The 27,931-nt window shown below is 46.7% G+C and overlaps 2 protein-coding genes across 2 annotated transcripts in view; one reads left to right on the top strand and one right to left on the bottom strand.

Moving 5' to 3' along the window:
* tbcd (tubulin folding cofactor D) overlaps nucleotides 1-8,226 on the top strand; it is a 32,183-nt gene extending 23,957 nt beyond the window's left edge. Inside the window, exons 30-40 of the mRNA XM_080524360.1 lie at nucleotides 600-740; nucleotides 1,612-1,695; nucleotides 2,104-2,262; nucleotides 2,629-2,767; nucleotides 4,501-4,622; nucleotides 4,805-4,882; nucleotides 5,004-5,093; nucleotides 5,186-5,273; nucleotides 7,274-7,383; nucleotides 7,507-7,591; nucleotides 8,010-8,226. Coding sequence (XP_080380486.1) covers nucleotides 600-740; nucleotides 1,612-1,695; nucleotides 2,104-2,262; nucleotides 2,629-2,767; nucleotides 4,501-4,622; nucleotides 4,805-4,882; nucleotides 5,004-5,093; nucleotides 5,186-5,273; nucleotides 7,274-7,383; nucleotides 7,507-7,591; nucleotides 8,010-8,024 — 1,111 coding nt within the window. The 3' untranslated portion in view covers nucleotides 8,025-8,226. The remainder of the gene's footprint in view (nucleotides 1-599; nucleotides 741-1,611; nucleotides 1,696-2,103; nucleotides 2,263-2,628; nucleotides 2,768-4,500; nucleotides 4,623-4,804; nucleotides 4,883-5,003; nucleotides 5,094-5,185; nucleotides 5,274-7,273; nucleotides 7,384-7,506; nucleotides 7,592-8,009) is intronic.
* The window catches only part of cldnk (claudin k), a gene marked incomplete at both ends in the record, with an annotated part of 150,711 nt that overhangs the window by 81,246 nt on the left and 41,534 nt on the right, over nucleotides 1-27,931 (bottom strand). The window lies entirely within an intron of this gene.

Raw genomic sequence — 27,931 nt, 5'->3', positions numbered from 1 at the left:
ATCCTCCCAACTCTGTCCCCTCCCTCTTTTCCCTTATCCTCTCCTAGCATAGCATAGAGTACAGCACAGTGTTTTATTTGTATAGTATAGTATAGTGGATAGTGTATATAGCCTTTATTATTTATGTAAACCAGCTCTTTTCCCTTCTTGTTTTTAGTATTTTTTTCCTAGCACCAGGGGAGCCCCCCCTCCCAAATGTCGTTGTATGGTACCTGTACTATATTAATGACAATAAAGACCATTCATTCATTCATTCCTGTCTCTCCCTCTATTGTGTCTAGCCATAGAACCGCCTGTCTCACCTCCCTCCCTCTCTAATCCTCCCTTGACTCAGCCCGTCTTCTTTGTTTGTCTGTTGGCTATATCCGTCCGCGGCTGGGAGTGGACCGTTTTAGGCCCCCCCCAAAAAAACAGCCAACTGCCCATACCTGCAGGACCTGAATTACACGGAAGCCGACTCCCCTAATTCCTGTCTTTCTATTTGTTGTTTCTGTCTCTCTGTACAAATCTCATCACTCATTTATCTCTCTCTCTCTCTGCCCTTCTCGTACTCACTCACCTTTTTCCTCCATGTCCCCCCCTTCCTCCCCTTCCCCCAGGGTGTGTGTGACAGCGGGGGTGAGTGCCCAGGGTTCAGTGGCGTCGGTGCTGTGTGAGGACAACGTGCCGGCGGTGTACAGGGCTCTACTGAACTGTCTGAGTGACTACACCACGGACAGCAGGGGGGACGTAGGGGCCTGGTGAGGACATCCACAACCCTCTCTCTGTCTCTCTCTCTCTCTCTCTCTGACTCTGTCTCTCTCTGTCTCTCTCTCACCTCACACACACTCCGGTGTGTTTCTGTTGCCCAGAGGGGGTGGAATGTTTCGCTGCAGGGCTGCACTACTCCCTGCCCCGGGCCATGCTTACCTGCACTGCGGAATGTCACCAAGCTTGTCACCTGTGCCCTGTGCTGTGTGGGACACACACACACACACACACACACACACACACTCACTATCTCTGCCTCCTGCCACCCCTCCCTCCCACCTTCGGTGGTGACACATTCCTCTGTGAGGTAGGAGCATTAGAAGGCCCTGAGGGTGAACCTTCCTCTCTCTTAACAGGAGATATGTGTGTGTGTTTGTGTGTGTGTGTCAGCCAAACCTTGGAAGCTTCACTCGTGTTCTCTACCCAAAGTCAACTCCGAAACCAATACATAGGACAAGGAACCAGTCTTATCTGTTTTCATTAAACAAACATTCTTCCAGCCTCCTGTTTCCACCTGTCCTTGACTCTGTGAGCTGCGGCTCCTCTCTCAGGGAGGAGTGACTTTAGAACCGTTGTCCTGATTAACATATCACACAAACAAACGGTGCCCCGCGGAGACGACGCCGATTTGAATATCAAGCTCAGTAGAACAGGGGCCCTGAAAAGTGCCTTTGAGGATGGCATCAGGGATGCGTGTGTAGGCTTGTGCAGGCATACGTGTGTGTGTGTGTGTGTGTGCGCTCGCGCGCATGGTTGTGTGTCATGCTTGTGCATGTGTGCGAGTGCTTGTCATCGTCTGTGTTCTATGTGGTTGTAACACTCTCTCTCTCTCTCTCTCTCTCTCTGTCTCTGTGTGTCCAGGGTGCGAGAGGCAGCGATGAGTAGTCTGATGGAGGTCACCATGCTGGTGATCAGCAGTGCTCCAGAGCTCCTCTCTCCAGACCTGTGAGTAGCAGTCACACAGAGAAGGCTTCAGGCCCCCCCAGCTGCATCGTATTACACACCTCTGCTGCACTGAAACTGTTCCATGGAATGTGTGTGTGTGTGTGTGTGTGTGTGTGTGTCACTGTGCGTTATGTTGAGTACAGTACATTAGATAACTGACGTCACACTATTTCTCTTTGAGCTTTTGGTTTAAACGTTATGTCCTGGTCACTGGAGCGGATGAAAGCCCACCTCGCCTCTTGGTCATTAGTCCCGTCATGCCCTGATCCTATTCTCCTCTCTCTCTCTCTCTCCCTCCCTCTCTGTCTCTCTGTCTGTCTCTGTGTCTCTCTATCTCTCTCTCTCTGTCTGTCTCTCTCTATCTCTCTCTCTCTCTGTGTATGTCTCTCTCTCTCTCCCTCCACTCAGGGTAAAGAGGATGATGTGCTGTGTGGCCCAGCAGGCAGCAGAGAAGATCGACCGCTACCGTGCCCACGCCGGCTCTGTCTTCCTGCGTCTCCTCCACAGCAGCGAGCCCGCGGTACCTCACATTCCCCACCGGGAGGAGCTGCTGATCATCTTCCCAGTGTGAGTGACTGGAACCCTCAGGCTGTAAAAGACAGCACATTACAAGATCTCATCGTTAAATGTTATTATTTCTGTCAGAAGCTACGTTCCACCTGTTTTACTCTTCAGTTTTGGGGAGTGTCGCTCACACTTATTAGTGGGTTTGGGCGCATGCCAATACGGCATATTTTTGTAATTTATGTCATCTCTCTGTAGTTTCCGCACATTAATATGAACTGTCACTGCCTCAGGTAGAATAGAAAAGTAGTTGTCAACAGCGAAATGGGATGTTGAACCCACACAGTTACAGTGCATACATTTGAATGCATACATTTTTTTGGGTATATACTGTACGTTCTTATCAGGTAGGTTTTGTTAATGTTTCAGTGAAGGGGCAGGCGGTTTGAACTGGAACGCTCCATCTCAAGCCTTCCCCCACATCACCCAGCTCCTGAGACTCCCCCAGTACCAGTACCACACACTCCTGGGCCTCACTGTGTCTGTTGGAGGGCTCACAGAGACCACGGTATGTACGGCTCTCGAACAGAACTTGGATCAGAACAGGTCAGTTTTACTTGGTGGTTAGTGGTAGAGGTCTAGTGGATTGTGAGTTGGACTGGTGATCAGAAGGTCATGAGTTGAAATCCCACCTGGGAACACCACCGCTGCTAGTGTGCCCTTGAGTAAGGCACTTAGCCCTAAGTTACTCCAGGGAGACTGTCCCTGTAATCTCTAATTGTAAGTCGCTTGGGGTAAAAGCGTCTGCTAAAATGGTTAAAATGTAAAAAATGTAAATGTCAGCGCCAGTGGCATAAACTCTCCAAAGCTCTCCACTGTCGCTACAGACAACACTCTCCTAATCCATTACGCCTAGCAATAACCAAACCAGAGTCGTGTCAGAGCCTTAGTCACTGTCTCTGAACCGCCCTCTGCTGTCGTGATGGGAGCCCAGGCCACTGGGTGTGGTGACACACCGCTCACCACTCCGCTGATAGACGTCATTGTCAAGGTTGACCATAAGAGGGAGCTGCTGCTCCTCTATGAGCTAGTACCACTCGAACCACTGAAGAAATAGTTAAAGTAAAAATCTGCTCTCTCCAAAAACTCTTCTTGACTTTCTCAGGATTGTTAATAACACACAACACACCGCTGTGCTCCTCTGGCCCGCGTCCACTGTGTTCTTGTAAACAATATGGCAGCAACTACCTCCGCTTTAAACAAAACTCCGAGCTCATCCAGAACAAATTGATTCTGGAGCTGTGCTAGTGGTATTGGCAGGCTAGGCTAGCCTCCATCTGAAGCCGTGCGTCGCAGTGATGAATGAAGGTTTGTAAAAGCGTGTGTGTCGCTTCCCACTCCTGACCCCCCCGGCTCCCGTCACTCTGCAAGGCCCAGCCGGAGGCCCCAAGCTGGGGGTTCAAACCCAGCCCCTGACCCAGTCCACCCACTCTCCCGCTCAGCCTGTGAAAGCCTATCCCTCTAGTGGGACTCCGCCTGTGGGGGGAACACGCTCAGGATGATTTGTGGAGGTTTTAGTTATTTTTAACCGTCAGTGTTTGTGGACGTAATAAAGAAAAACAAGGTGAAAGCCTTTAATAGGTGCAGCGAGGTTAGTAAAGCTCAACTCATCTGCCAACAGAGCCTGTAAATGAATTCCCTGGGAGGCGATCTGGCCTCCTTTCCTCCTTTCCCCCCTTTTCTCTCTCTCTCTCTCTCTCTCTCTCTCTCTGTCTCTCTCTCTCTCTCTCTCTCTCTCTCTCTCTCTCTCTCTCTCTCTCTCTCTCTCTCTCTTTCCCGGCCTTTCCCTTCTCAGTCCTTATGGGCCCTGCGGAAGCTGGGTGGACTCTTAGAGCACCTCTGTATCTCTGCACTGGGCTGTGTGGATAAGAGGGAGCCAAGACAATACTGCATTCCTGGTCTGAATGGACGGTTCTCACACACACTGCCCAGAGTGAAAAAGCATCCATCCTGTATCCCGTGAACAGGGCCTCCCCCTCCCTGTAGCGCAGACCACAACGCTCGTATGTTTAGGAGAACTCATCCCAGTCGTCAACAAACGGAGACTGAAGATGTCTGAATGCCAATTGTGTTAATGCCAATCGCTCCACTCTCTATTTTTGCTTATCTGCGACGAGTCTTGTTGCTATTGACGTTGCTATGCGAATGATGAGTTGCTTTTGGTTGCATAAGTATTACCGGTAGTCATCACAGCCATGCTGACCCCCTGCTCACCCTCTGTCTCTCTCCCACCCTCTGCAGGTGCTATTCTCATCCCAGTCCCTGTTTGAGCACCTGAAGGGGATCCAGCAGGACAGAGATGCACTGGGCCAGTTTGCCGACACACTGCTACAAGTCTTCAGAGACCACCTGCACAACGACAGGTAACACACACTTACTCAACGGGTAGCAAGTGTACAGGCATTGCAAGTCTTGGGATGTATGTACTACTAAAGATATGCAACCGTATACAAAGCTGTTCAAGGTGATAAAAAGTAACATCCCTGAGGTGGTGTAATTTGAAAATGATTAGAAAATTGAATTTGTGTTGCTCTTCTGTCTATAGGGTCTCTGTCCCCTTTCTGAAGATGCTGGACCAAATGCTGGCTAATAGCTGCTTTGAGATTTTCACCACAGATGAGGAGTAAGTATGGAGAAGGATATTCTTTATTTTGTTCTCGATAGTATAGCTGTTTATTCAAGTCCAAATTGGTAAAAAAAACAAAATTCTCTCTCTTTCTCTCTCTTTCTCTCTTTTCCCCAAGTCATCAGTTCTGTGTGGTCTTGCTGACACTCTGCAAAGAGGAGATAAAGAGGTCCAAGGATGTTCAGAAGCTCAGCTCCTGTATAGCCGTGTGAGTGTTCACTTCTACTAGGATCCTCACATATGTACTCCAAATACCATATAACACTATGACTCTCGCTCCCTCCCTGGCTCTGTTGATAGGTTTTGTGGGCTGATCCAGTTCGAGGGGGAGGTCAGGAAGAAGGTTCTCTCCCAGCTCATGATGCTCCTCTGTCACCGCTTCCCTGTGGTGAGTCCTTAGAGCTAGCGTCGCCATATACATATACTATTATGTACAGTGCCCTCCACAATTATTGGCACCCCTGGTAAAGAGGAGTAAAAAGGGATAGAACATTTTCACCTTTTGGTGAAATGGCTTAAAGTCACACTGAAAACAATGAGAAACATCCAACCTTTTTACAAAGTAAATTTATTCTGAAAAGAAAAAATCTGTCATCAAGAAATAATTATTTCTAACAAAACCATGTGTGCCACAATTATTGAAATTCTTATGAACAAAATGTAACAGAAGCATTTTTTTCCATTTATATTTTAGTTTTTTAAAAGTTGATCAGAGTGTTCAGGAACTTTCAAACAGTAATCCATGACTTCCTGTTTCCCTGGGGTATAAATATGAGTTGACACAGTGGCCATATTCCCTTATTCATACATCAACATGGGAAACATAAAAGAACACACAAATCAAATGAGGGAAAAGTGTGTTGAGCTTCATAAGTCAGAGAATGTCTATAAAAAAAATAGCTACTCACTTGAAAATGCCCATATCTACTGTTAGGGCAATACTTCAAAAGTTCAAAGCAACTGGAACAGTTACAAACCTGCCTGGAAAAGAACCCACGTTTATTTTGCCCCCAGTCACAGTGAGGAGGATGGTAAGAGATCCCCAAGGATCACTGTTGGAGAATTACAGAGGATCTTGGGGTCACCAAGTCTCCAAAACTACCGTTAGACAGTTTCATGGTACTTCATACCAACAAATTATTTGGAAGGCATGCCAGAAAAAAAGCCTTTCCTGTCATTTCACCCCAAACGTAAGCGCATGGAGTATGCTTCACGCTGCTGGAACTGGGACTGGAACCGTGTTCTATGGTCAGAGGAAACAAAATGTAGCTTCTTGGCAACAAACACTCAAGGTGGGTTTGGCGTAAAAAGAAGGATGGCTTAACCGAAAATAACCTGATCTCCAATCTTAAGTATGGTGGAGGTTCTGTGATGTTGTGGGGCTGTTTTTCCTCCAAAGCACCAGGAAACTAAAACTGGGTTGTCATTGGATCTTCCAGCAGGACAATTATCCAAAACATATGTCCAAATCAACACAAAAATGGTTCACTGAACACAAAATCAAGCTTCTGCCATGGCCATCTCAGTCACCTGACCTAAACCGCATTGAAAACCTGTGGGCTGAGCTGAAGAGGAGAGTGGAGAGAGAGGACCTAGGACCCTGGATGATCTGGAGAGATTCTATAAAGAGGAATGTTCTCGGATAACTTGCTCTGTATTCTCAACCTTATTCGATGTTACAGGAGAAGACTCAGTGCTGTTTTATTGGCTGGCAAAGGGAGGTTGTACAGTTTGTTGTACAGTTGTAAAGTATTAAATGCAGGGGTGCCAATAATTGTGGCACACATGGTTTTGTTAGAAATCATTATTTCTTGAAGACAGATTTTTGTATTCTCAGAATAAATTAACTTTCGAAATTTCGTTGTTTGGTACCTGTACTATATCAATGACAATAAAGACCATTCATTCATTCAACTTCAATTAAAGGTTGGATGTTCCTTTTTTTTTTTTTTCAGTGTGACATTAACTTATTCACCAAAAGGTGAATTCTCTATAACCCTTTTTACCCATCTTTACCCGGGGTGCCAAAAGTTGTGGAGGGGTTTGTATAGATTAAATATGTATGTATGTTACGGTACATGTGGGAATACGGTACATGTGGGAAAACTAGGGTTAGGTGCTAGGGTGCTAGGGTTAGGGTTAGACATGCCAGCATGTACCAAGTTGACGTTTTATGCTGCCATGTCCCCGGAAATGCCAACATAAACTGTTTTCCCACATGTACCGTAACATGTATATACTGTATTCATGACGAATGTCATATGTTGTTGATGCCAGACAATAAAGCTCTCTCAGAGATACCGTCCCCTCATGTTGCTGTGTATCTCTCTCTGTGTATCTCTCTCCACATGCTTGACATCTCTCTTGCTCTCTCTCTCTCTTTTGCAGATCAGAAAGACCACCGCTGGCCAGCTGTACGAGATGCTGCTGACCTACGATGACGTCATCGACCCGGACGTGATGGATGACGTCATGACCAGCCTGAGTGACACTAACTGGTAAGTGGTCATACAGGGTGGCTACTGCAGATGAATCATGTAGGAACCTAATCCATTTGGGATTTGATTTGACGTTGTCTTATCGTTGCTCTGTACGTATCCCTCTTTTGTCCCCTCGTTCAGGGAGAGTGACATTGCCACAGTGCGTACCCACAGGAACCAGATCTGTGATTGGCTTGTCGTGCCGAGGCCCCAGCTGATTGACAAGGTAACGTTTTTTTTTTTAAGAACTGCCAATCAGTAGCATCTGTGGGTGAAGACACAAGTGTGTTTTGCGTGTGTGAATGGTGTCTGAAGGCCATATGCCAGTGACAGCACAGCCCATTCATCTCAGGGTTTCAAACTAAAGAGGTTTGTTTGTGTGTCAGTTTTAACGCTGGCTGTTAGGCCTAGACATCTGCCTTCCTTTGCCAACCTCTGATTCACTTTAGTGTAATTAGTGCCTAATGAGGACTGTGAAGATAATGAGCAACGTTCAAAGACATAACCTGAAACTATTGAGAGTAACAACTTGATTACATTTTTGCTTACCAAAAGAAATAACACATGTTAGCAACTTTAAGCTCCCTGTCACATCTGATTAAGCTCAATATTGCTGTTGTTTTTTCTCCCCTTTTCGTCAATAGAGCTCTGTCCAGTAGGCTACTCTCAGCAGGAACCGTTAAACAGCACTGGATCCATCAGGAAGGTGTTCTGTGGGACACAGCCCCCCCCATCCCTTCCTGAAGCTGTCAGTCTGCATGTATCCGTCGATCTGTCAGTTTACCTGATTACATACAACGTCGATAAATATATGGACTAATCAAGTTATGAAATGAACCTTTATTTAACCAGGGAATTAAAATCGGTCAATAAACAAATAAAAACATGAATCATTTTTCCTGTCCCATTTTAACTGTGAAATGATAATGGCTAAGTCCTTCATTGTGAGTGGTGGGAAACTCTTCATCATAACGAGTGCAGGGCAAGTCTTGTGAAACAGTTCTCTGGAAGTGGCGAGGGTGGGGTATCTACCCATCTAGTAGCATGTAACAAGTACCGTGAAAAACACAGACAGGTGAAACTGAAACTATAGCCAGTGTATATCATTATACTCCAGGGAAACTAGTGCCATTTAGCAGGCAGTGGAGACTCTGGCCCACCTACATAGGTCATTTAAGCCCTACTCTCCCCTGGGTCCTATGTCCTATGAAACCCTTGCTTTCTCTTTCCATCTCACTGGAGGTGCCAGAGTCTGGTAGAGAACCAGAAGAACTCCCTCCCCACAACGCAATGAGGAGTCTGGGGCACCGCATCAGCATGGGTCGAGGCTCTCTCATTAGAGCCCAATAGGGAGAACATTGTTTCAGCCGGCTCTCTGTCTGACGCACAAACAAAGGTGCGATTGTTGCATGATTTCAGACCTGGATGAATAGGTCCTATGAATGTAGCAGAGAAGAGGGGAGGGAATTAACAAGACCATGTCTGTCATACTAGGGTTGACTGTTAAAGACATATTACAGGATGCCTCAGGCCAGGAATCATTCTTATATTGCATTACATGTTTTGTATAACATGATTTATCCTTTTTTAATTCACGTGGAATCTTAGTTTACCCCAGTGGCTTTCCCCAGTAGGTGTCTTACATTCAAATGTACACTCACAACATGCAGAGGGAAAGTAACCTTTTACTTCAGTCATCTTGTGGCTTTGGCATTCGTTATTTTATCAGATTATTTGTAATTACGTGTATAGCCTGGACTTTTAAAGATAGCATCTCTAAAGCTATTACCTCACTCAGCCTACCGTTTTATATTTTTATCTCTTCATTACTACTTAGCTTGCACTTTCATCATAATGCAGTGTAGTGAAACATGATATTGCTATCACAGTAATAACATTAGTGATGGCGCCACCCTTAAGACACAGGCTCTCTGCTGTGAGGTCCTCCACACTGCCCACTGAGTCACTCAGGTCACTGCCCAGAGGGTTGTGGAGGAGTCAGACCACAACTCAAATATAGAACACAAAAGAAGTGTAGACATGATTTGAAATGGATATACTAGTCTAGTTTCTATTAACGGATACTTCAAGGCCCCAACATTATCTTCAGGTGGTATGTCCCCTCCTTGAGACACCGCAGCATCTGTGCCCTAGACAGTAGACACTCATTATGAAGGCCTACCTATGGACACACACTGTATGTTCACAGTCATTGAGATGGTGCTGTACCTCCCTACTCTGCCTGGTAACCGATGACAAGAGCAACCTCTGTCCCCTTCAGAGAAGAGGAGGTGAGCCAGAAGCCTCCGCACACATTCTTCAGCCCACATTCACCGTCCCACACAACATTTACATTTTAACCATTTTAGCAGACGCTTTTATCCAAAGCGACTTCCAATTAGAGATTACAGGGACAGTCTCCGCGGAGTAACTTAGGGCTAAGTGCCTTACTCAAGGGCACACTAGTGGTGGTGTTCCCAGGTAGGATTGGATCTCATGACCTTCTGATCACCGGTCCAACTCACTATCCCCTAGGTCACCACCCCCACCGCCCCACACACCCTCCCTGGCTGGGTGTTGTTTGGTTTGTCTGGGCTCCTCAATATTGCTCCATACCCCATCCAGTAATTCTTCTTTAATTAATTCCCTGCTAGATGAAAAATCCTGTTTTTGTTATTGAAAGTAATGGTGTGTGTGTTTTTTTTTTTTTTTTTTTTTATCAAGGCAGCATTGGTGGTAAACTGAGCAGCTTTGCTACAGTGCTCAGAGGAGGAAGGAATGCTAATAATTCTAAAAGGCTTACAGTTCGCCGGCAGTAGCCATGGCAATGCCTCTCGTACAATGGTGGCCTTTTAGAAGCAGGGCGAAGGGAGGGGGCGGCTCTCTCATTGACTCACTTTGGTGTGATATTAGGAAAGACCTCCTTGCACTCTCTAGTGTTCTGTTTATGATGGGATTAAGTGGTGCCCATAGAGATTTACCCAATTCCCAGATTAGGGAGTGGTCAGAGTAATAGTGTTTTAATAAAGTCAAATCTGTTTATGATTGTATTTATTGAACATATATCAATGGATTTGAGTGTATTTAGCACACGTAATCACACTTTGAACCATGGGGCATGGTTTGTGTATTATATTGACATTAGACAAAATAGGAGAGACTGATGATATGAGAATAGTTGTATGAATAGTTGTATGAATAGACTGATGATATGAGAATAGTTGTATGAATAGACTGATGATATGAGAATAGTTGTATGAATAGACTGATGATATGAGAATAGTTGTATGAATAGCACATAGCCTACACATTTTTCTTTGCGTTTACACATTACCTGATTCCTTTGGAACAGCAATTTTATCTGCCTCAGGTCCAGACTGGTGAACTGGTTTATTAGTGTTCAGAATAGTCACACACACACACACACACACACACACACACACACACACACACACACACACACACACACACACACACACACACACACACACACACACACACACACACACACACACACACACACACACACACACACACACACACACACACACACACACACACACACACACACACACACACACACACACACACACACACACACACACACACACACACACACACACACACACACACACACACACACACACACACACACACACACACACACACACACACACACACACACACACACACACACACACACACACACACACACACACACACACACACACACACACACACACACACACACACACACACACACACACACACACACACACACACACACACACACACACACACACACACACACACACACACACACACACACACACACACACACACACACACACACACACACACACACACACACACACACACACACACACACACACACACACACACACACACACACACACACACACACACACACACACACACACACACACACACACACACACACACACACACACACACACACACACACACACACACACACACACACACACACACACACACACACACACACACACACACACACACACACACACAGAGCAGTGTGGCAGTATATTACAGGGAAGTTCCAAACCTCATGATTTTGATTATGGTTTATTTTCATATCTTTGTTTCATTTTCTCCTGCGTCATCTCAGTGGGCTTGTTGCTTGTCGGAGGACAATGTGCAGGCTTGTGTGTATTTAAGAGAAACAGAGTAGGCCCACAGGCTTGCTCTCTCTCTCTCTCTGAGGACTTATTGTTACCGAGAGAGAGGTTGTAATTCCATTCATATGATCCATAGATTGTAATCAATACAACAAAACCTTGGATGATCAAGCCCATTTCCCTCTCATTACCACTGGTCAGACTGGGGTGGACAATCACTGCTATGTGTTCTACTGTAATAGGAAATACATATTTGGTTCTCATGCTTTTTTTTCAAGCAGCTTTGCGTCATAAACATCTTTCCTATATGGCCACATGGATGCTCTGGGAAAGACTACATCATTGAATAACATTGGATATAATGAAGTCATTCATTATAGAGGGCACCATATGTATCCCTCATGATACCAATGTTGTTCTGTTTTATCAGCGGTGTAGGTACAGTAGATCGATGAGACGAGCGCCGTCATTCACGTACACGAACCACCGTACCTTTTGTGTCGCTTAAAGTATAGTCGTATTGTTCTCGTGCTACCAGTAAAGCTGAAGTGAACATGTCGAGTAATGAACTTGGCCCTGGAGTGAGAACACCTCAGACCACGGCCCGCGTGTGGTCTGTGTTTGTAGCCGCCGAGGGCGTCTGATTACCTGATTACCCCCAGATGTTGTGTCCTGCAGGGATTTCCTGTGTGTGTGCTGTGCTCTAACACCTGGCGCAGGAGACATGGCACCTCAGGCTCGTTAGAGTAATGGGCCCAGGTTGGTTAGCACAGAACAGCCTCTAATTACCCAGCGTTTAAAGAGGAGAGCTGCTGTGGGCCAGCTATTACAGGACTGTCTCCATAACTGAGGCTATTAAGGGCCCTCTAAACGGAGGCTGTTTGTAATAATGGGGGGGGGGGGGGGGGCATAATCCCCTATTCTGCATCTACTTTAATGATAATGCATCGCAATGCCATTCATCACAGGTCGGAGTGATGTTGGTTAGTATAGAAGATATGTGTCACATTTTGTCTCTTCTCTTGCGCAGGGAGTGAGAGGGACGGATGGATGTGAAAGAAATGGCAGGTTTCTGGGGCAGGATCAGTGAGTGACTTCTTTATGATTGCTGCTTTGTTTTGACTAATAAGGCCTAGCATCTTGTTTGAGATTTTTTTTTTTTTTTTTATGTGTGTAGTATAATCTCTGTTCTGTTTATGTTGCCTTGGCGTCCCCTTCTGCGATGTTTACGCGAGCGAGGTAGCACTGTATGAACTCAGACATGCTTTGTGAGGTAGCACTGTATGAACTCAGACATGCTATGCGTGTTTAGATTTCCAAGGCCTTCTTTAGTGCACATGGTTTTTGTTGCTCACCATATTGGAGCCCACAGTAAATCACCCGTAGCTAATCTATGGTACTGAAAAACGTTGAGGCCAGATGCCAAAGGGGGAAAAAAAGTGGGGTTGTTATTAATTTTTCAATCCGTTAGAAAAAGTAGGAAATTGTAAAAGGAAAAGTACTAGTAGAACTTAGCTGAATAATGTAATTATATGATTTATAGAAATAGCAGAGATACGGTAATTACATGATTATGATAGAAATAGAAGAAATGCTATAATTACGATTATGACAGCTGATGCAGCCTCTCTTCAGGAAACCACACTCTTTATAAGTTTCCAAAAAGCCGTAATCAACATTTTGCCAGGCATGCGCTCCTTGCCTAGGAAATTACCACGTTGTTGTTTGGAATTATAGTAATTTGGGGATGGAGGCAGCTGGATGGCTTTGGGAATGTGGGCTAATTGCTAAGCTGTGTGCCTTTATAGACCACAGGTTAATGGGCAGTGTGTTTTTATATCGCGTGTGCTCAGGGACGCTTATAGATTATTTGGCTAATTGACTTAGGAGGTCAGATTCTGGTTATGACCTGAGTGAGAACCATGAGCCCTATGCTGTACGTCTGGAAATGTCTAACCTTGCCCATTACTCCAGAGTTTGCTCCCATTCAGTTAATGTCCACCTTCCTCCTTCCTCAGTACACATTAGTCTTATCTAACAAATCACATTGTTGAAGAGAAATTGCTTAATGACTGGAGTTGTTGTTGTTGTTGTTGTTTTCTATTGGCTGACTAGTGACTGGCCTTGTTTGAGAGGAGACAGAACCTAATTAACTTCGCTCTCTTATCACTGGTGCACTGGAGGAGTCTGACCACCGCTATCAGCTCCAGCACCTCCCAGATTCCTCCCACATGATGCTGTGTGTGTGTGTGTGTGTGTGTGTGTGTGTGTGTGTGTGTGTCCGTGCTTGCGTGCTTGTGTGCGTGCGTGTGTGGCCTCTGGAGTGCAAGGGAAGGATGCTCTTGTGCTATCTCTTAGTTGGGGAGGTTGTCGGCCAGCTGTACTGTTTGGGTTGATCTGATATTGTGAACTCTGCGGAGGGAGCTTCAAGGACTTCTGGGAAGTGTCTCAGTTTGTATCTGTCTGTTGAAAGGGAGAGACATGGTGCTCACCACCTTCTGGGGGTCGCCAAGGTCCTCAGAGTTTCACAGGAAGATAAATAAAAAAATGTTTCTACAATAGCCTAGTTGTAGCAGATATGATAACACTAAAATTAGCCTTGACAGACTACGTTCTACCTCTCCTTCCCTTCTGCCCCCACATTTTCTTTTCTGCTATCATGATCCAATGTTATTTATTTGCCTCTTTTCGTCCTCTGGCCTTCCGTTCCAGGCCAAATCAACCCACATCATTTGGTGCCAGAGTATCACTCAGACCTGCAAATAGCTGACCCTTCCTGGCACTTCCTCTGGCTTGTGGGTATCTGATTGCATCCGGGGCAGTGACAGAAATTCTTGGACCGGCCTATCTCACCCATTGCCAGTTTGTGGTTTAATGACCTCAACTTAATTTGTAACAGTTTTTTTGGTTTGTCTCCTGCTCTTATTTTCAGCAGGCTTGGGTGGACATCAGATGATCAGAGCCGACCCCCCTCTCCTCTCTGCTGAGCTGAGCTGTAATCTGAAGAGGGCCTTTGTCTATCTGTCTGTCTGTGTGTGTGTGTGTGTGTGTGTGTGTGTGTGTGTGTTTGTGTGTTGTTATGTGACGCTGGCCTGCGCTGTGGTGCTCCATGCTTACAGGGTGACTTCATGGGGACAGCTCAGGGCCCTGGCTCAGCCCGGCTCTGTCTGGAGACGGGCCAGAATGAAGAAGGGCCAGAATGAGCTCATCCATGACAACCGGGCCAGCCGGGCCAGCCGCTCGCCCCCCTCGCAGGGGTGTCCTTCCACTCGACCTTTGCCCTCGTCTGTTGAACCCTTGGCGCTCGGTAGTGCTTGGCCCTGATGTGAGCCCAGGGACAGTGTGACAAGCCTTCCCAGCATCGGTCCAGCGGCTGACCACCGGCTGCCTGCCCTGCCTTACCGCCCCCTCGGCGCCTGTGGAGGACAGCAGAGGCTCAGGCCTCTGTTATTTCCTAGAGACCTAGTTTGCTCTGGACACATGCCAGCGTAGAGCAGCAGGGGACAGGGTCGAGTCAGCTCTCAGGGGTGGTCCTGTGGTGTGTGTGTACTGTGTGTGTGTGTGTGTGTGTGTGTGTGTGTGTGTGTGTGTACGTGCGTGTGCATTTGTGTGTGTGTGTGTGCGTGCATGAGAGAGGGAGTGAGAGAGAGAGAGATCTCATAATGGCGGGATGATGTTTTGCTTTTTTTTTTACTCCATTATTTCAGCTTTGCTGCTAAGCCGTCTGTGGCTTTGTGATCTCTCTATCTCTCTGTCTAGACCTCCATGTGTCTTGGGAATAGAGGCGGACGGCAGATGATTATGATTCTGACTCTTACCAGCTATTTCTATGATGAAGAATGTTGGAGATTGGGTGGTGTGGTAGGGACTGTAGGAGTGTGTGTGTGTGTCTGTGTCTGTGTCTGTGTCTGTGTCTGTGTGTGTGTGTGCGCGTGTGTGTGTGTGTCAGAGGAGGACAGAGAAAGCAAACTCCTTGTTTGAACCACACCAGCCATGAGCTCTTTGTCCTTTCTGTAGGGAGGTGCCACACTATCAATATCAGTATGGAGTTAAAGATCTCTGCAGCGTATAGGCTATCACCAGACCTGAGTCCCTGGGGACCAGATAACTCTCTTGGGCTCTGTGTGATTCCATTAGTCAGTCTGTTATTCTGTCACTCAGTCTCAGCCCAGGTTAACCCAGTCAATCTGGTCTCAATCTACAGCAGGCACACGTGTGTGGGGGCAGCCAGGGGTCAGGCACAGAGATGGAGCAGTATCTCCTTACTCCCCCGGCCCCTGCTACTACCAAGGCCACCTCCTCCTCCTCCTCCACCCCTGGCCTGTACCCGCTCCCACCCCGTGCTCTGCATTTGGAATCCATTATGCAACCCTGTCAGAATTCTCCGATAATTAAAAGGAGACGTTTTCAAAGTTCTCTCTTAGATTAACGGCTGTTCCTTCGGATCAGGCTGAGCCAAGCCAAACACGCCAGGGGCAGGGCGGGGAGGTGTTCCAGCGGCTATAGGGGCTGCAGGGTTTAGGGTGGGGTGGGTCTGGGGGGGGGGGGGGCTGGGAGCTCTGGGGCCGGCCCTGGGGCTGCTGCTAGGTGCATGGAGCTGGGGTTAGGGCATGTTTGGGTAAGTAAGTTTAGGTGTAGCGGTTGGGGTGGGAATTTGGACAGGGTCTACAGGGCCTGGCGAAGGAGCTGGGGCTGGAGCAGGGGTTACACTCTGGGGTACTGGCTGGGCCTGGGCCTGTGTCAGGGCTGCGGCTTGGGCAGGGTAAGGAAGGCAGCAGCCACACGAGCCTATTCTGGGCCTGTGGGCCAACTCTGGACGCAACTGGATCTCCTAACAGTGCTTGGCTGAGGGATTTGGCCCAGTAACACAGAGGTCAGAATCTCACTGAGATTGGGTGTCATGGGTATGACACCATCAAGTCTTTCCCTGTGAATGCATTTGGTCAAGTTAAGTTCCACGCCTGTCTGTGTAATTGGTTTTGACATGGTTGATTTTTTTTATTATTCATTGTTGGCTTACACCGCTATTTACATTCCTCATTCTATTTTTCCGTTCCATTATCCGGTCCTCCAATTTGACATTCAGTTAAACCTGAGAATGAAAACCAACAGTTTTAACGACAGTCCAAATTAACTTGAAAAACCTTGTCCAAAATGCATTTATTCCATTAAATGCGTTCATAAATATACGTTGGGCGGGGTGAGGTTGTGCCTCAGTGAAAACTGCGTGAGGTAGAGATCCCAGGCAGTTGAGAGATGAATACAGTGAACCACCAACCAGGGCTCAATAAAATAGGTATGCTGATATCACATTGGAGGAAAAACAAGATGAGTCTGTGGAGATTACATCAACATGATTTGTTCATTATAAGTGCAGAATTGTTATTGTTTAATAGCTAGCAGGTGTTATGAGTCATTTTCCACTGCACTGTGCTGATGCAATACCTCTATCTATGTCCTCATCTGTTTGAATCAGCTGTCTGGTCCTCAGGGGAGTTTTTCCGCTGTGTGTTGTTCGATTGAAATCAATGTTAAAAAGACGAGAATGAGCTGGACGATGAACTGACGATGAACTGATTGTGACCGCACAACTGTTAGAAGAAGAAGGCTGTCTCGTAAGTTGTGCCGTGCCATCATCATCAGTACGTGGTTGAGCATGTGATCAATTCACGACACTGGAGATGGTCTCTGCAGGAGGACAGACCAGGTCACGGGCCATGGAAGGAGCTGTTTGTGGCCTTGAACTTATGATCTGCAGAAAGTAACCTCAGGGCCCCTGGGTTCCAACCCGATCGTCACATGACCTCCAAATTAGATTATCTTCTGTTTCACTCCTTTGTCTGTGTGTTTACACTTATGATCTTCCTTGGTCATATGATGCTGGAGGCATCATATGCTTTCATACGTCCATGGTAGCCTCTCAGGGCCTAGGCTGACAGTTCATTCTGATCTACTGTACACATAACGTTCTTTAACCCACTGGAAAACGACAAAGACAAATAGTTTAGTTGTTGTTTAGTGTTCTTGAAGAGCCTTATTCAGAGGTCAAGTGGAGACCCGTGATATACTGCCAGTCTGGCTAGAGTTGCAGTGTTGTTGTTAGTAATTTTTTATGGACCTCAAGATCTTCTGTGTCAGTATTTTCAGACTGAGAACTTGGGATTTATGTACTGTATATATATGGGCAAACTAGCTACTATACTAATGTAAAGTGTTTTACTCTCAGTGGGTCTTTGGATGTTTTAAGAGCACTCTGTACAATATTCAATATCTGTTTGTCTGTGTGTAACACTGTTTGAAGTAAATGTCTGAATTGTGGTTGTGGTACGTTTTTTGTCTTGCCTGGTTAACCTCATGGAGACAGCTGAATGTCTGTGTTTTCGAGAGTTACTTGTCTGTTACCCCAATTGACTTTGGTTTCAGCTTTCTACAGCACCAATTCCTGATAGTAGGTGTTTTTTTTCCTCCTCTTGTGCAGACATTTGCCTTGTCTTTGACCAGAGGTCCAAATTACAGTCTGGAAGTTCTAACTTTCAGGTGGTTAAATTATACACACTCAGCATAACCTCTGCTTCCATAGAAATGGTACAGCTGTTCACGCCTCATTTCCAGGCCAACCTCCACTGGAACAGTGACTGAGTATATGTCCAGTGCCAGACGTGTGTGGGTTATTAACATGATACATCTCACACAAGCTACAGTACAACTAACTCAATGTTATGGCTGGTGGGACTGCACAGATGTTTCAAATAAGCTATCTCTATAAAGCCAGAGGAGCAAGTAATTGAAGTTGAAATGAGAGAACCCACTGAGGCGTCCTTTGTTGGCCATAATGTATTCCTATCTTTTAACCGAAAGTGACACATCCTAGTACACTTCTGTTTGTGTGTAAGTAAGTAAGTGTCTATCCCCATGTGTGTATACTGTACACACAAACATACTGTAAGGAATGTCTCTGATGTCAATAGGGCTGAACCCACAGGCTTTGCTCTAGAGAGAGAGAGAGACATAAAGAGAGAGGAGAGAAAGAGAGAAAGAGAGAAAGAGAGAGAGAGAGTGAGATCAGAGAAAGAGAAAGAAGAAAGAGAGAGAAGAGTGAGTGAGATAGGAGAGAGAGAGAGACCGGCCCCTGTATGAGTGATGCCATGCTCCTCTCCCCCACATGGCCTGCCTACCCATGTGGTCACATCCCAGCATCAGCCTAATAACAAGCTGCTGCTCCAATCAGAAGAATTCAGACATCCGCCCGCACCTCAGCCTAGGCCCAGCCTCCTTCTCCATTTCACTATTTTAAGAGCCAGACCGAGGGGGGTTGGAATTACATTCAGATATGTTTAATCATTTCCATCAGTGGTGTGGGCTACGGAGAAGAGACTGTTGCTCTGTGGCTGTGCTGCACTGAGCCTGTTTCCATAATGTTCATTCAATATCCATACATACGTTCCAGAACGCTTCGGTAGAGGTGACCACATTGTTGCAATTTTCAGGGGGAAACGCAGTGCAAATGTTTTGCGTCATTCCTGCCGTAAGAGTGACATGCGGATAATCCTGTGTGCACAGATCAATGCATGTGTAGTGGAGGAGAGGCAGAGGACAGGGATGAGCAGGCTGGAGGAGGAGCAGGGGCAGTGGATGTGGTTTCTGTGGGTTCCCCTGTCCTGTCATCTCTCATGAGTTACTTCACCATGGGAAGTGGCTCTGGAGAGTTTACATTCACTGTGGATTGAAAGGAGCATTGACTCAGTGTGTGTGTGTGTACACTGTTTCACTGTTGCCTTCAACAATTGACTTCCTTGTAGGCTACACACTGACATATGTGTGTGGTATGAAACACGCACCAAAGTAGTGTCATCTTTTTTGGTCTTTTTGGTCAGTATTTATTTGACTGCGCTTTCTCTAAAGGGTCACCGAATGAGGACAGTAGACACAAGCTGCAGGATGTGGGATTCGTCCTTCATTGATAGTCTCCCCTCTCTCTACCCTCTCGTGTGTGTGGTTGGGGGGGAGGAAGGAAGAAGGGGTCTTGAACGGCGGGGGAGGGGGGGGGGAGGGAGGTGACTGAGATTGTGGGCTGTTGGGAGCAGATGACACTTTGCTGCGGCGGAAGCCGGAGGCTGGCTGTGATGTGGTGGGTCCTGACACACATGGCCACCATCTTCTGTCTCTGCCGTGGCCCGATCAGAGCTCGCAGCTCGCCGGAAACCCCCCGCTCCTCTGCCACGCCACGCCGCGTGCCACAAAGAGAGCTTTGAAGGCTGTGGTTGATCTGCCTCAGAGCGGGCTGCAACACTGTGAGAGGAATCCATTATGAGCCAGCTCTCCTCCAACGGGGATGCACAAAACAAAACACAGCCTCAATCACCCTGCATCTGCAAATGTGTGTGTGTGTGTGTGTGTGTGTGTGTGTGTGTGTGGGGGGGGGGGGGTGTGAGATACTATCAATGAACAGACAACAGGCCTATTTTTAATGCTGTTTTGGATATTCTTCTACATACTGTATGCTTGTGCATGATTCATTGATTTCCCATAAAGATCCAGCCATGGAAGACACACTGTACAGACACATCCTCTCTTTTTGTTTGTACATGTCAAGGCAAAAGTACATAAACGCATACTGACAAATATCTACCCAGACAGTGAATGATGTACTGTACTGGCATTCTACCAGGCAGGTCATTCCACACCTCTGTTCCTGTGGCAGTTATCTTAACCCCTCCTACTGTACATACATACACACACACACACACACACATTAACAGACATTAACACCACGAGACACACTCCCTGTCAATGGGGTGTGTTGTAGAAGGAGGCGTGAGTGAGTGCGAGCTGGAACAATGACATGTGTGAGTGTTGTGGTGGGCAGGGATCCATGGGGGTAAACACTGACACAATGGGCCCAGCACCACAGGCCGGGTGAGCTTCCCTCTGCCTGCTTCGCTCTACTCACCCTGTTGTTTCAGCTCCAGGATATGGGCCTGCTGCTGCCAGTGAGAGTGAGAGAGAGAGAGAGAGTGAGTGTGTGTGTGTGTGTGTGTGTGTGTGTGTGTGTGTGTGTGTGTGTGTGTGCGTGCGCCCTCTGGGTTTAAGGGTTCCACTGAACATACTGGAAACAGGATGTGTACCTGGAGCTGATGGTACATTATGGAAACAAAGAGTTTGGAGGACAGAGAAGCAATAGCACACAGACACACACACACGCACGCACGCACGCACGCACACACACACACACACGCACGCACACACACACACACGCACACACACACACACACACACACACACACTCCTTTATTAACTTCTCTGAGGCAGGTGCAGTGTTGACCTGCGCTGTTCTAGGCTGGGAGATGAGGAGGTGTGAACATCAACATGACAGCACGCACACACTGGAACACATGCCCCTTCCCGACCAATGGAGACAGCTAGAACATGGCCCTGGACAGGACCAGGGTTGGCCCGTTCTGCTGACTAACCCTCATCTGTCCATGGATTTGGACCTGCTGACAGCTCCTGTCATGATGCAGCTGGGATAAAGTGGTTTTAAGGGTGTGTAGACATGAGTCTGGGTGCCAAGAGTGGCAGGGGTGGCATATCATTATAAAACTGCAAGGCTGCATCACAAAGCAAGAGTTGTTAGCTAAAGGGCAAATTTAATATCACTGTGAAAAAGTTAAATCATGGAGGTTTCTTTTATAATCCATTAACTGCCTTTCAAAATAGAAGCCCTCTTTGCCAAATCCCTACTTTTCATATGAATGGGTCCTCTCTCCTATTAAAAGTTCATGACCTCTTTGTTTTGTATCCACACTGTGAACTTTGCCTTGAACTATGAACTTTTTGTCAAGAGTTTTTTACATATGGTTGTCTGCCCTTGTGACACAATGAACAATACCCAGTGTGGTGCGGACTCAGAGACAGTGACCTTTACCCTTTGAACCAATGACCATAGAGCTTTGCTGAAGTAATGGTTAAGCAATACTTAATATGGTGAACCATGTGCAGTCAGTCAGTCTGCCCAGGACAGCAGGGTGTTGGACCTGTTCAACAACAGCTCAATTGAATCAGTGAGTCATTAACAGGGAGATGGAGGAGTCATATTGTGCTCGTAGAGCAGTAGCCATGTTATGGCTGCTTCCTGCAGCTCTGTTTACAGTCTAGTCTGCCCTTTGACTCCCCTCCCTCACTGCCTCCCTCCATCAAATCCTGTATTTATTAAACAGTTCACCACCTGTCTTTCTGGTAAAGGGGAGACTGTCTGAGGAATGTGTGTCGCCAGTGTATTGGAGCTGGCCTCTGTGTTTCGGACTCCATGGTCGATAAGACGAGGGAGGGGCAGTTAACAGTTAACCATTCTGGTCCTGTGGTCAGGGTCTGGCAAGGGTCTGCCGTAGAGGACTGTCCAGGCTGCTGGTTCTCTCATTAGCTTGGCTGCTGCTTCTGTGACTATCCGTGCCTCATTCCCATCTGATGTGCCAGCGGGTTTTTCTGGAATACTGAAATAGCCCCTGTCTTATTTTATTTGTCAGGGATTCAGTCAGAATTCCCCCTCCAACCCACAGCTGGCCTAGGAATGTCCCTCTGGTCTCTCTCAGGTCTCTGCTCACTTCATCACCTCTCTCTCTCTCTCTCTCTCTTTCTCTCTCTCTCTCTCTCTCTCTCTCTCTCACTTTCTCTCACTCACTCTCTCTCTCTCTCTCTCTCTCTCTCTCTCTTTCATTCTTTCACCCTCTCACCATATTCCTCTACCTTGCTGCTTTTCCCTGTCTCCCTTTCTCTTTCCCTTTCTCCTCTATCTGTCTCCTCTATCTTTTCAAATGTGGTAGTTAGGAGGGGGTGTATGGGGGGAGAAGGGCCAGTGCCAAAGCTCACAGACTGTTCCCTGCAAAACACTAAGAGTTGCTGTGGAGATAGGATCACATATGGCTAAATTAGGTTTGGTCGGTTTGTCTCCCTCTCTTTGCCTCCTCGTCTTTCTCTTTCTCTTTCTCTCGTGCCTTCTCTTTCGCCTCAGCATATCCCTCTTTTCAGTGTGTCATCTCTTGTCTACCTTCGATCTGTCTCTGTCCCTTTCTCCTGTTCTTTCTGTGTCACCGAGTGGGATCGGAGTTCTCAGAAACACTTCTGAACTTGATGTTCCCTAAGTCTACTCCCTATTTGTTGTAAATTGTATCCCTTGAGTTGTTCGTTGTCTGTGTCTGTTTGCTTTCTGTGTTCCTTGTCCTTGTCCTTGTCTTTATCTGTTCCTTTACCCGGGCTGCGCCCCGGGCCGATGTAAAAGTTGGATGGGGGGCGCATTATAAATAAAATTAACATTAACATTAACATTAACTTCACTGCAGCTTTCTCATAACTGTCACTGTAGAAAAATTAATTAACACAAGAACAGCCATGAGAGGTCATTTGACCCCTGTGAGTAAAGAAAAATCTATCCACTCGATCAAATTTCAGGACCCTCCTTTCATGACTTTTCCAAGATATGTGCGTTCTACCACCCAGTATCCTTACATTTTCAAAATCACATCAAGATAAGCTAATATGAAGCTATTTTGCCATTTTTAGTGTAGGAGGCAGGCTAATTTTACAAGCGGCCAACTAGTGGTCTTTGTGTGTAAATAGCAGCTTAGCATTGTAAAGAGTATAGTAGGTTAAAAAGGCACGGCTGTTCTAGTGTTAAGAGACACAACAAAAATGACATTACACTGCAGACAGGTTACATTTGAACAAATACTGTAGACACAAGTAAGATATGAGGTAGTGAGGTAGTGTATCCAGAAATTCTAGTCTGCATATTAACCTCATTCTAAGAAATTAGGCCCAGAGCAAACTGTTATCTGGCAAGATTGGATACATGCATTGTACATCTAGAGTACCTTAGAAAAAAAAGGATTGCTCAGGGGGCCGATACTCAGTAAGCTTAGCAGTTATAAACTACAACCAAAACTGTGACCCATCTGTTAAAAATGATTTACAGCACAGGACCACGTTCCTAGTTTTTTTTTTGCCTCGGGAACAAAGAAAGCTCTGTTCAAGACAAGGAGCTGGTACAGAGAGAGGGGTTTATAGGTGGGGTTAGGTCAATGTAAAGGTGCTTGAGTAAACCTGAGTTGCTGTACATACATATGAAGCCTGAGGTTGGTTAGCCCTTAGTGAGTTCCAGATCTATTTTTGATGTCGTATAAAGGTTAGCCAAGCTACACATCTTTTTCGATTTGATGTATTCTATCCCACGGGGCGCACTGACACAATAACTTTATCATTTCTACAATAGTTCAGGATCCAGAACTACACCCTCTTCTCCTCCTCCTCCTCCTCTTCCTCCTCTTCTCTTCTCCCCTCCCCAGTTCCTGCTCTCACTCCAATTCAAATTAGTCATATTATGTGTAGAACAGCCACAGAATGATTATCATAAATTCTTTCTTTAGAAGAAAACTGAATCGTCCAATAAAATCATAGATAGACCCCGGCCACTAAACAAAGAGTGCTTGAGGGCTTGATCAGACCCAGGGTTCCAGGCTTAGTAATTCACCATAACTTTGGCGAGAATTTATTGTATGGTTCTCCCAAACAGAACAACTGAGCAGAGAAGCATGAATAATACATGGCCTAATGCCTCATGAAATATACATTGGGTTGAATACTTTGAGGGTAATCTGCTGCGATCAGCGGCACGCCGCCCTCTATGATTCATATCTGCTGACTGTGTGTGTGTGCGTGTGTGTGTGGGTGTATGTGAAAGAGAGAGAGAGAGAGAGAGAGAGAGAGTGTGTGTGTGTGTGTGTGTGTGTGTGTGTGTGTGTGTGTGTGTGTGTGTGTGTGTGTGTGTGTGTGCGCGTGTGTGTCTGTGTGTGTGTTTTAAAGAGAGAGACAGAGAGTGTGTGTACACTCCAGTACTCTGGAGGTGGAAGCGCTCGGTGATGCAGGGGCTAAAGTGAACCAGATGTAGTGGATGGGACATGCTGCGTTTCTGTGCGCTGAGGTAATTCTTGTGGTCTGTTGTGCGACCGTAAATACGCATACACTCATACACACACACACGCACAGACACACACACACACACACACACACACACACAGAAACTCATATGCACCCACGTACAGTTTAAAGACAGGCAGGCAACTACATCCTGCAAAAACAATGAAGGATAGGCTCCTTGAACTCTTGTATCCAGTTTACTTCACACAGGAAAATACAAGTGTAACATTGCTAGCTCTCCTCAATAGCCGTTTGGCAACCCTGGCAACATATTTCTGGGAGGATATAGTATAAAAGCAGGTTTGTGTTCCATATCCTGCAGGATAATTCATAGGGTAATAGCTAAGTACAGTGTTGCCAGCCAGGCACCTCAGTGGGGCCTCATGAGTAAACCCTGCCAATCAAACTGCCCGGATTTACTTGTTTATAGCAAAAGCTAAGGGAGTTATAAATATCTCATTTGTAAATTACATGTTTTGATTTGAAGTATATAGACTCACTTACCCAGAGATGTTAATAAGGTAATGGAGATGGATTGTATATTGATATTACGTTTTGGCATTATAGAGAGGTTTTGATGTCCTCTGGCATAAGAACATGATTGATGCTATTATTGTCTACAACATAAGTACAGTTATGTGCTACTCTTTTCTCTCTCTCTCTCTCTCTCTCTCTCTCTCTCTCTCTCTCTCTCTCTCTCTCTCTCTCTCTCTCTCTCTCTCTCTCTCTCTGTCTCTTTGCTTTTCTCTCCCTCTATACTCCATCTTCAGCCTTACACTATTTCGCTTTTCTACATAGGCCTGTGGCCTTTTACCAGTTGGCAATATGGAGCAATATCAACTTCTAAGATCTTTGGTCCCAGAAAGTTTTCCAGAGACCGAGTCTGAGCTTTTCTTGGCCATTGAACTGAGCTGAAGGCCTTCAAAGCCAGATCAGCAGCAAAGCCCTGTCTCTACTGGACAGCCCTTTAATCTGTGTGGGCCCCGTCCCGCCCGCCGCCCTGCCGCCTCAGGGGCCCGAGACACAGATAGAATCCCTGTGTACATAGGAGCCCCTCGCTCACACTCCTGGTGCCAAGGGGAGAAAACCAAAACCTGAGAAATCCCCCTGGGCTGAGAAGGAAGAAGGAACAGAAGAGAAAGACAACATTACAACCCACTGTCATCCAGAGTGCATGACTTCATCTGCGTCTCAGAAAACAAACAGAGAGCAGAGCCAGGGAGAGAGACACTGCGGGGGCCTAGTTGTTGGAACTTGCCTGTTACCTCACGCATACATATCAGCACGCGCAACCAAATACTCGCCTGCCAAAACAGCCACACCACAAAAGAGAGGTCTGTCCTCAAATCTCTACATTCTCCGTGTCACATGCAAATGTTTGTGTAGTGGAGGGGGATGGGTTCAAGTTTTGCATATCCTAACGTTTCCGGAGTATGAGGGCAGTGATTGGGAGAAGATGCATGTGTGTATGTATGTGTGTGTGTGTGTGTGTGTGTGTGTGTGTGTGTGTGTGTCTTCTCATGGGTCACTGAGTGATGTTTGTGCTCAATCACTGTGTTAGGGGAAGTCAGACAGCCGGGCCATTTGCAGGCATCAGGTGGTAAAGGGCTGAAGTGGTCATACATCTTCCCCTGATTGGATGGCCTGTTTGTCTTAGTCAGGACTAATACATCTTTATTTCACTTAATCTACTCAGCCCCCTTCTTTCCCTATCCTCTCTGTAACACAGGTAGCAGCAACTGTAAACCCCATGATTTGGACCCTTCGGTCCACATTATAGACTGCCTGGTCCACATTATAGGGTGCTATAGTATAGCACACCCCTGGCTGTACTGATTAAAACCAGAGCCTGTGAGTACTGGAGGAAATTGAGAAACCACAGTTTTCAGGAGGCCTGTGGCTGAACCAGCCCCCATGCAAGGTGAGAAACGGGGGGAGGCCCAGGAGGGGCCTGACAGCTCAGTTCCATAATGCAGTTCTGAGGGATAAATTCATGTCAGCGTTCACACATGAATCTGGATAGAAGACAGACATACAGCCCCTGATGCAGCAATGCCTCAGGTTCATATTGGACAGGACAGCGTCTCTGCTTCCACCTGGACAGTGAACAGCCTTTTACATGTACAACGTTCCTCCACCAACAGTGATCAGCACCCCTCTTAGGTACACACAGAGGGAGCGCGCGGGGCGGGGGGGGGGGGGTTCCTCCTCTCTCCAGCCTTTGTCAGCAGCCATGGGCCTGCTTTCGCCCGTCAGCTGGGGATCAGGTTGCTTTTGTTGGGCCCAGCCCAGGTCCACGCCACCACCCCCACTTCAAAGCCCCGTGTCAGGGCGCGTTAGGGGAGATGAGAGGCAGCGGGAGCTGGGCCTAGCGGAGTGTGATCAGCAGGGGCCACCGTACGACCTCAGGACGGCGTGCTGTTGTCTTAACAGGAGAGGCAGTCACGCAGCACAGAGAGGGCAGGAGATGTAGTGGGGTGCCAACCAGGGGAGGTGGAGAGGAGAGGGACTAACACAGGCGCAGGTCTGGTCTGAACACCAGTGTGAGAGGGGAGGGAGATCTCACTATGAACAGGAGCTAATACTTTTGACATGTAGAATACACCGTGTAGAATACATGCCAACAGGTGAACAGCAGTGGGGACATGCCCTAAGTGAAGGGATATTCTTATGATGTGAATGGGAGCTGTACTTGAAAGTAGAGTATATGTGCCTGGCAATGTGTAGAAAGTACAGGATGAGGACATTTTAATAGGAGGGTTAAGTGGGGGGAGATGTTTGATCAGAGGTAGAGCAGGTTGGGAGAGGATGGTGGGGGTCAGGAGTCAGCTCACAGGAGGCAAAACATCCTCCCCTCCACTCCCAAAAAACATCCCCCAGTGCCTCTGCTGTCGAGCTGAACATCCTCTCTCATAGTCGTGTCCAAACACAGCAACTCTTCTCTTTACACAACACAATCTCTGCTCTTAGAACAGTAGGGAAACGTCAGCGAATGGCGCCTTTTTGTAATGAATTTGTAATGAGCAAGAGATTTGCTTGAAATGTGGACACAATTGAATGCCTGATATACTTTTGTTATGTTAAAGGGATATGCAGTACTGTCGTCACCGACATTAAAATGATGACCAGAATCTCATCAACTAGTTTTTCTATAGGCATGAAGTAAGAATATGTTGAATGAAAAGAAAATAGCTCCAAGCTGTATGCAGACCTCTGAGGAGATTTGTACTGCGGATGTTGACAAAAAAGGTTTGAAGTTGTACAGATGGCAGGTGCGCTGGTGATGACACAGCCAGGTTTGAGACTGCTGTCTGTCAGTGTGTCTGTCTGGAGTCTTGTGTGCTCCAATAGGAGGCCTTTATCAGCAGGTGTGACCTCTGACCCTGCCTCTGTCTTCCTCTGTCAACACCCCCTGTCCTGCTGGCTGGGCTCAGACA

Source organism: Nansenia antarctica, assembly GCF_963989245.1.
Source record: "Nansenia antarctica genome assembly, chromosome: 2".
Lineage (NCBI taxonomy): Eukaryota > Metazoa > Chordata > Actinopteri > Argentiniformes > Microstomatidae > Nansenia > Nansenia antarctica.
The sequence above is the reverse complement of the archived record's forward strand: the minus strand, read 5'-3'. Positions and strand labels throughout refer to the sequence as shown.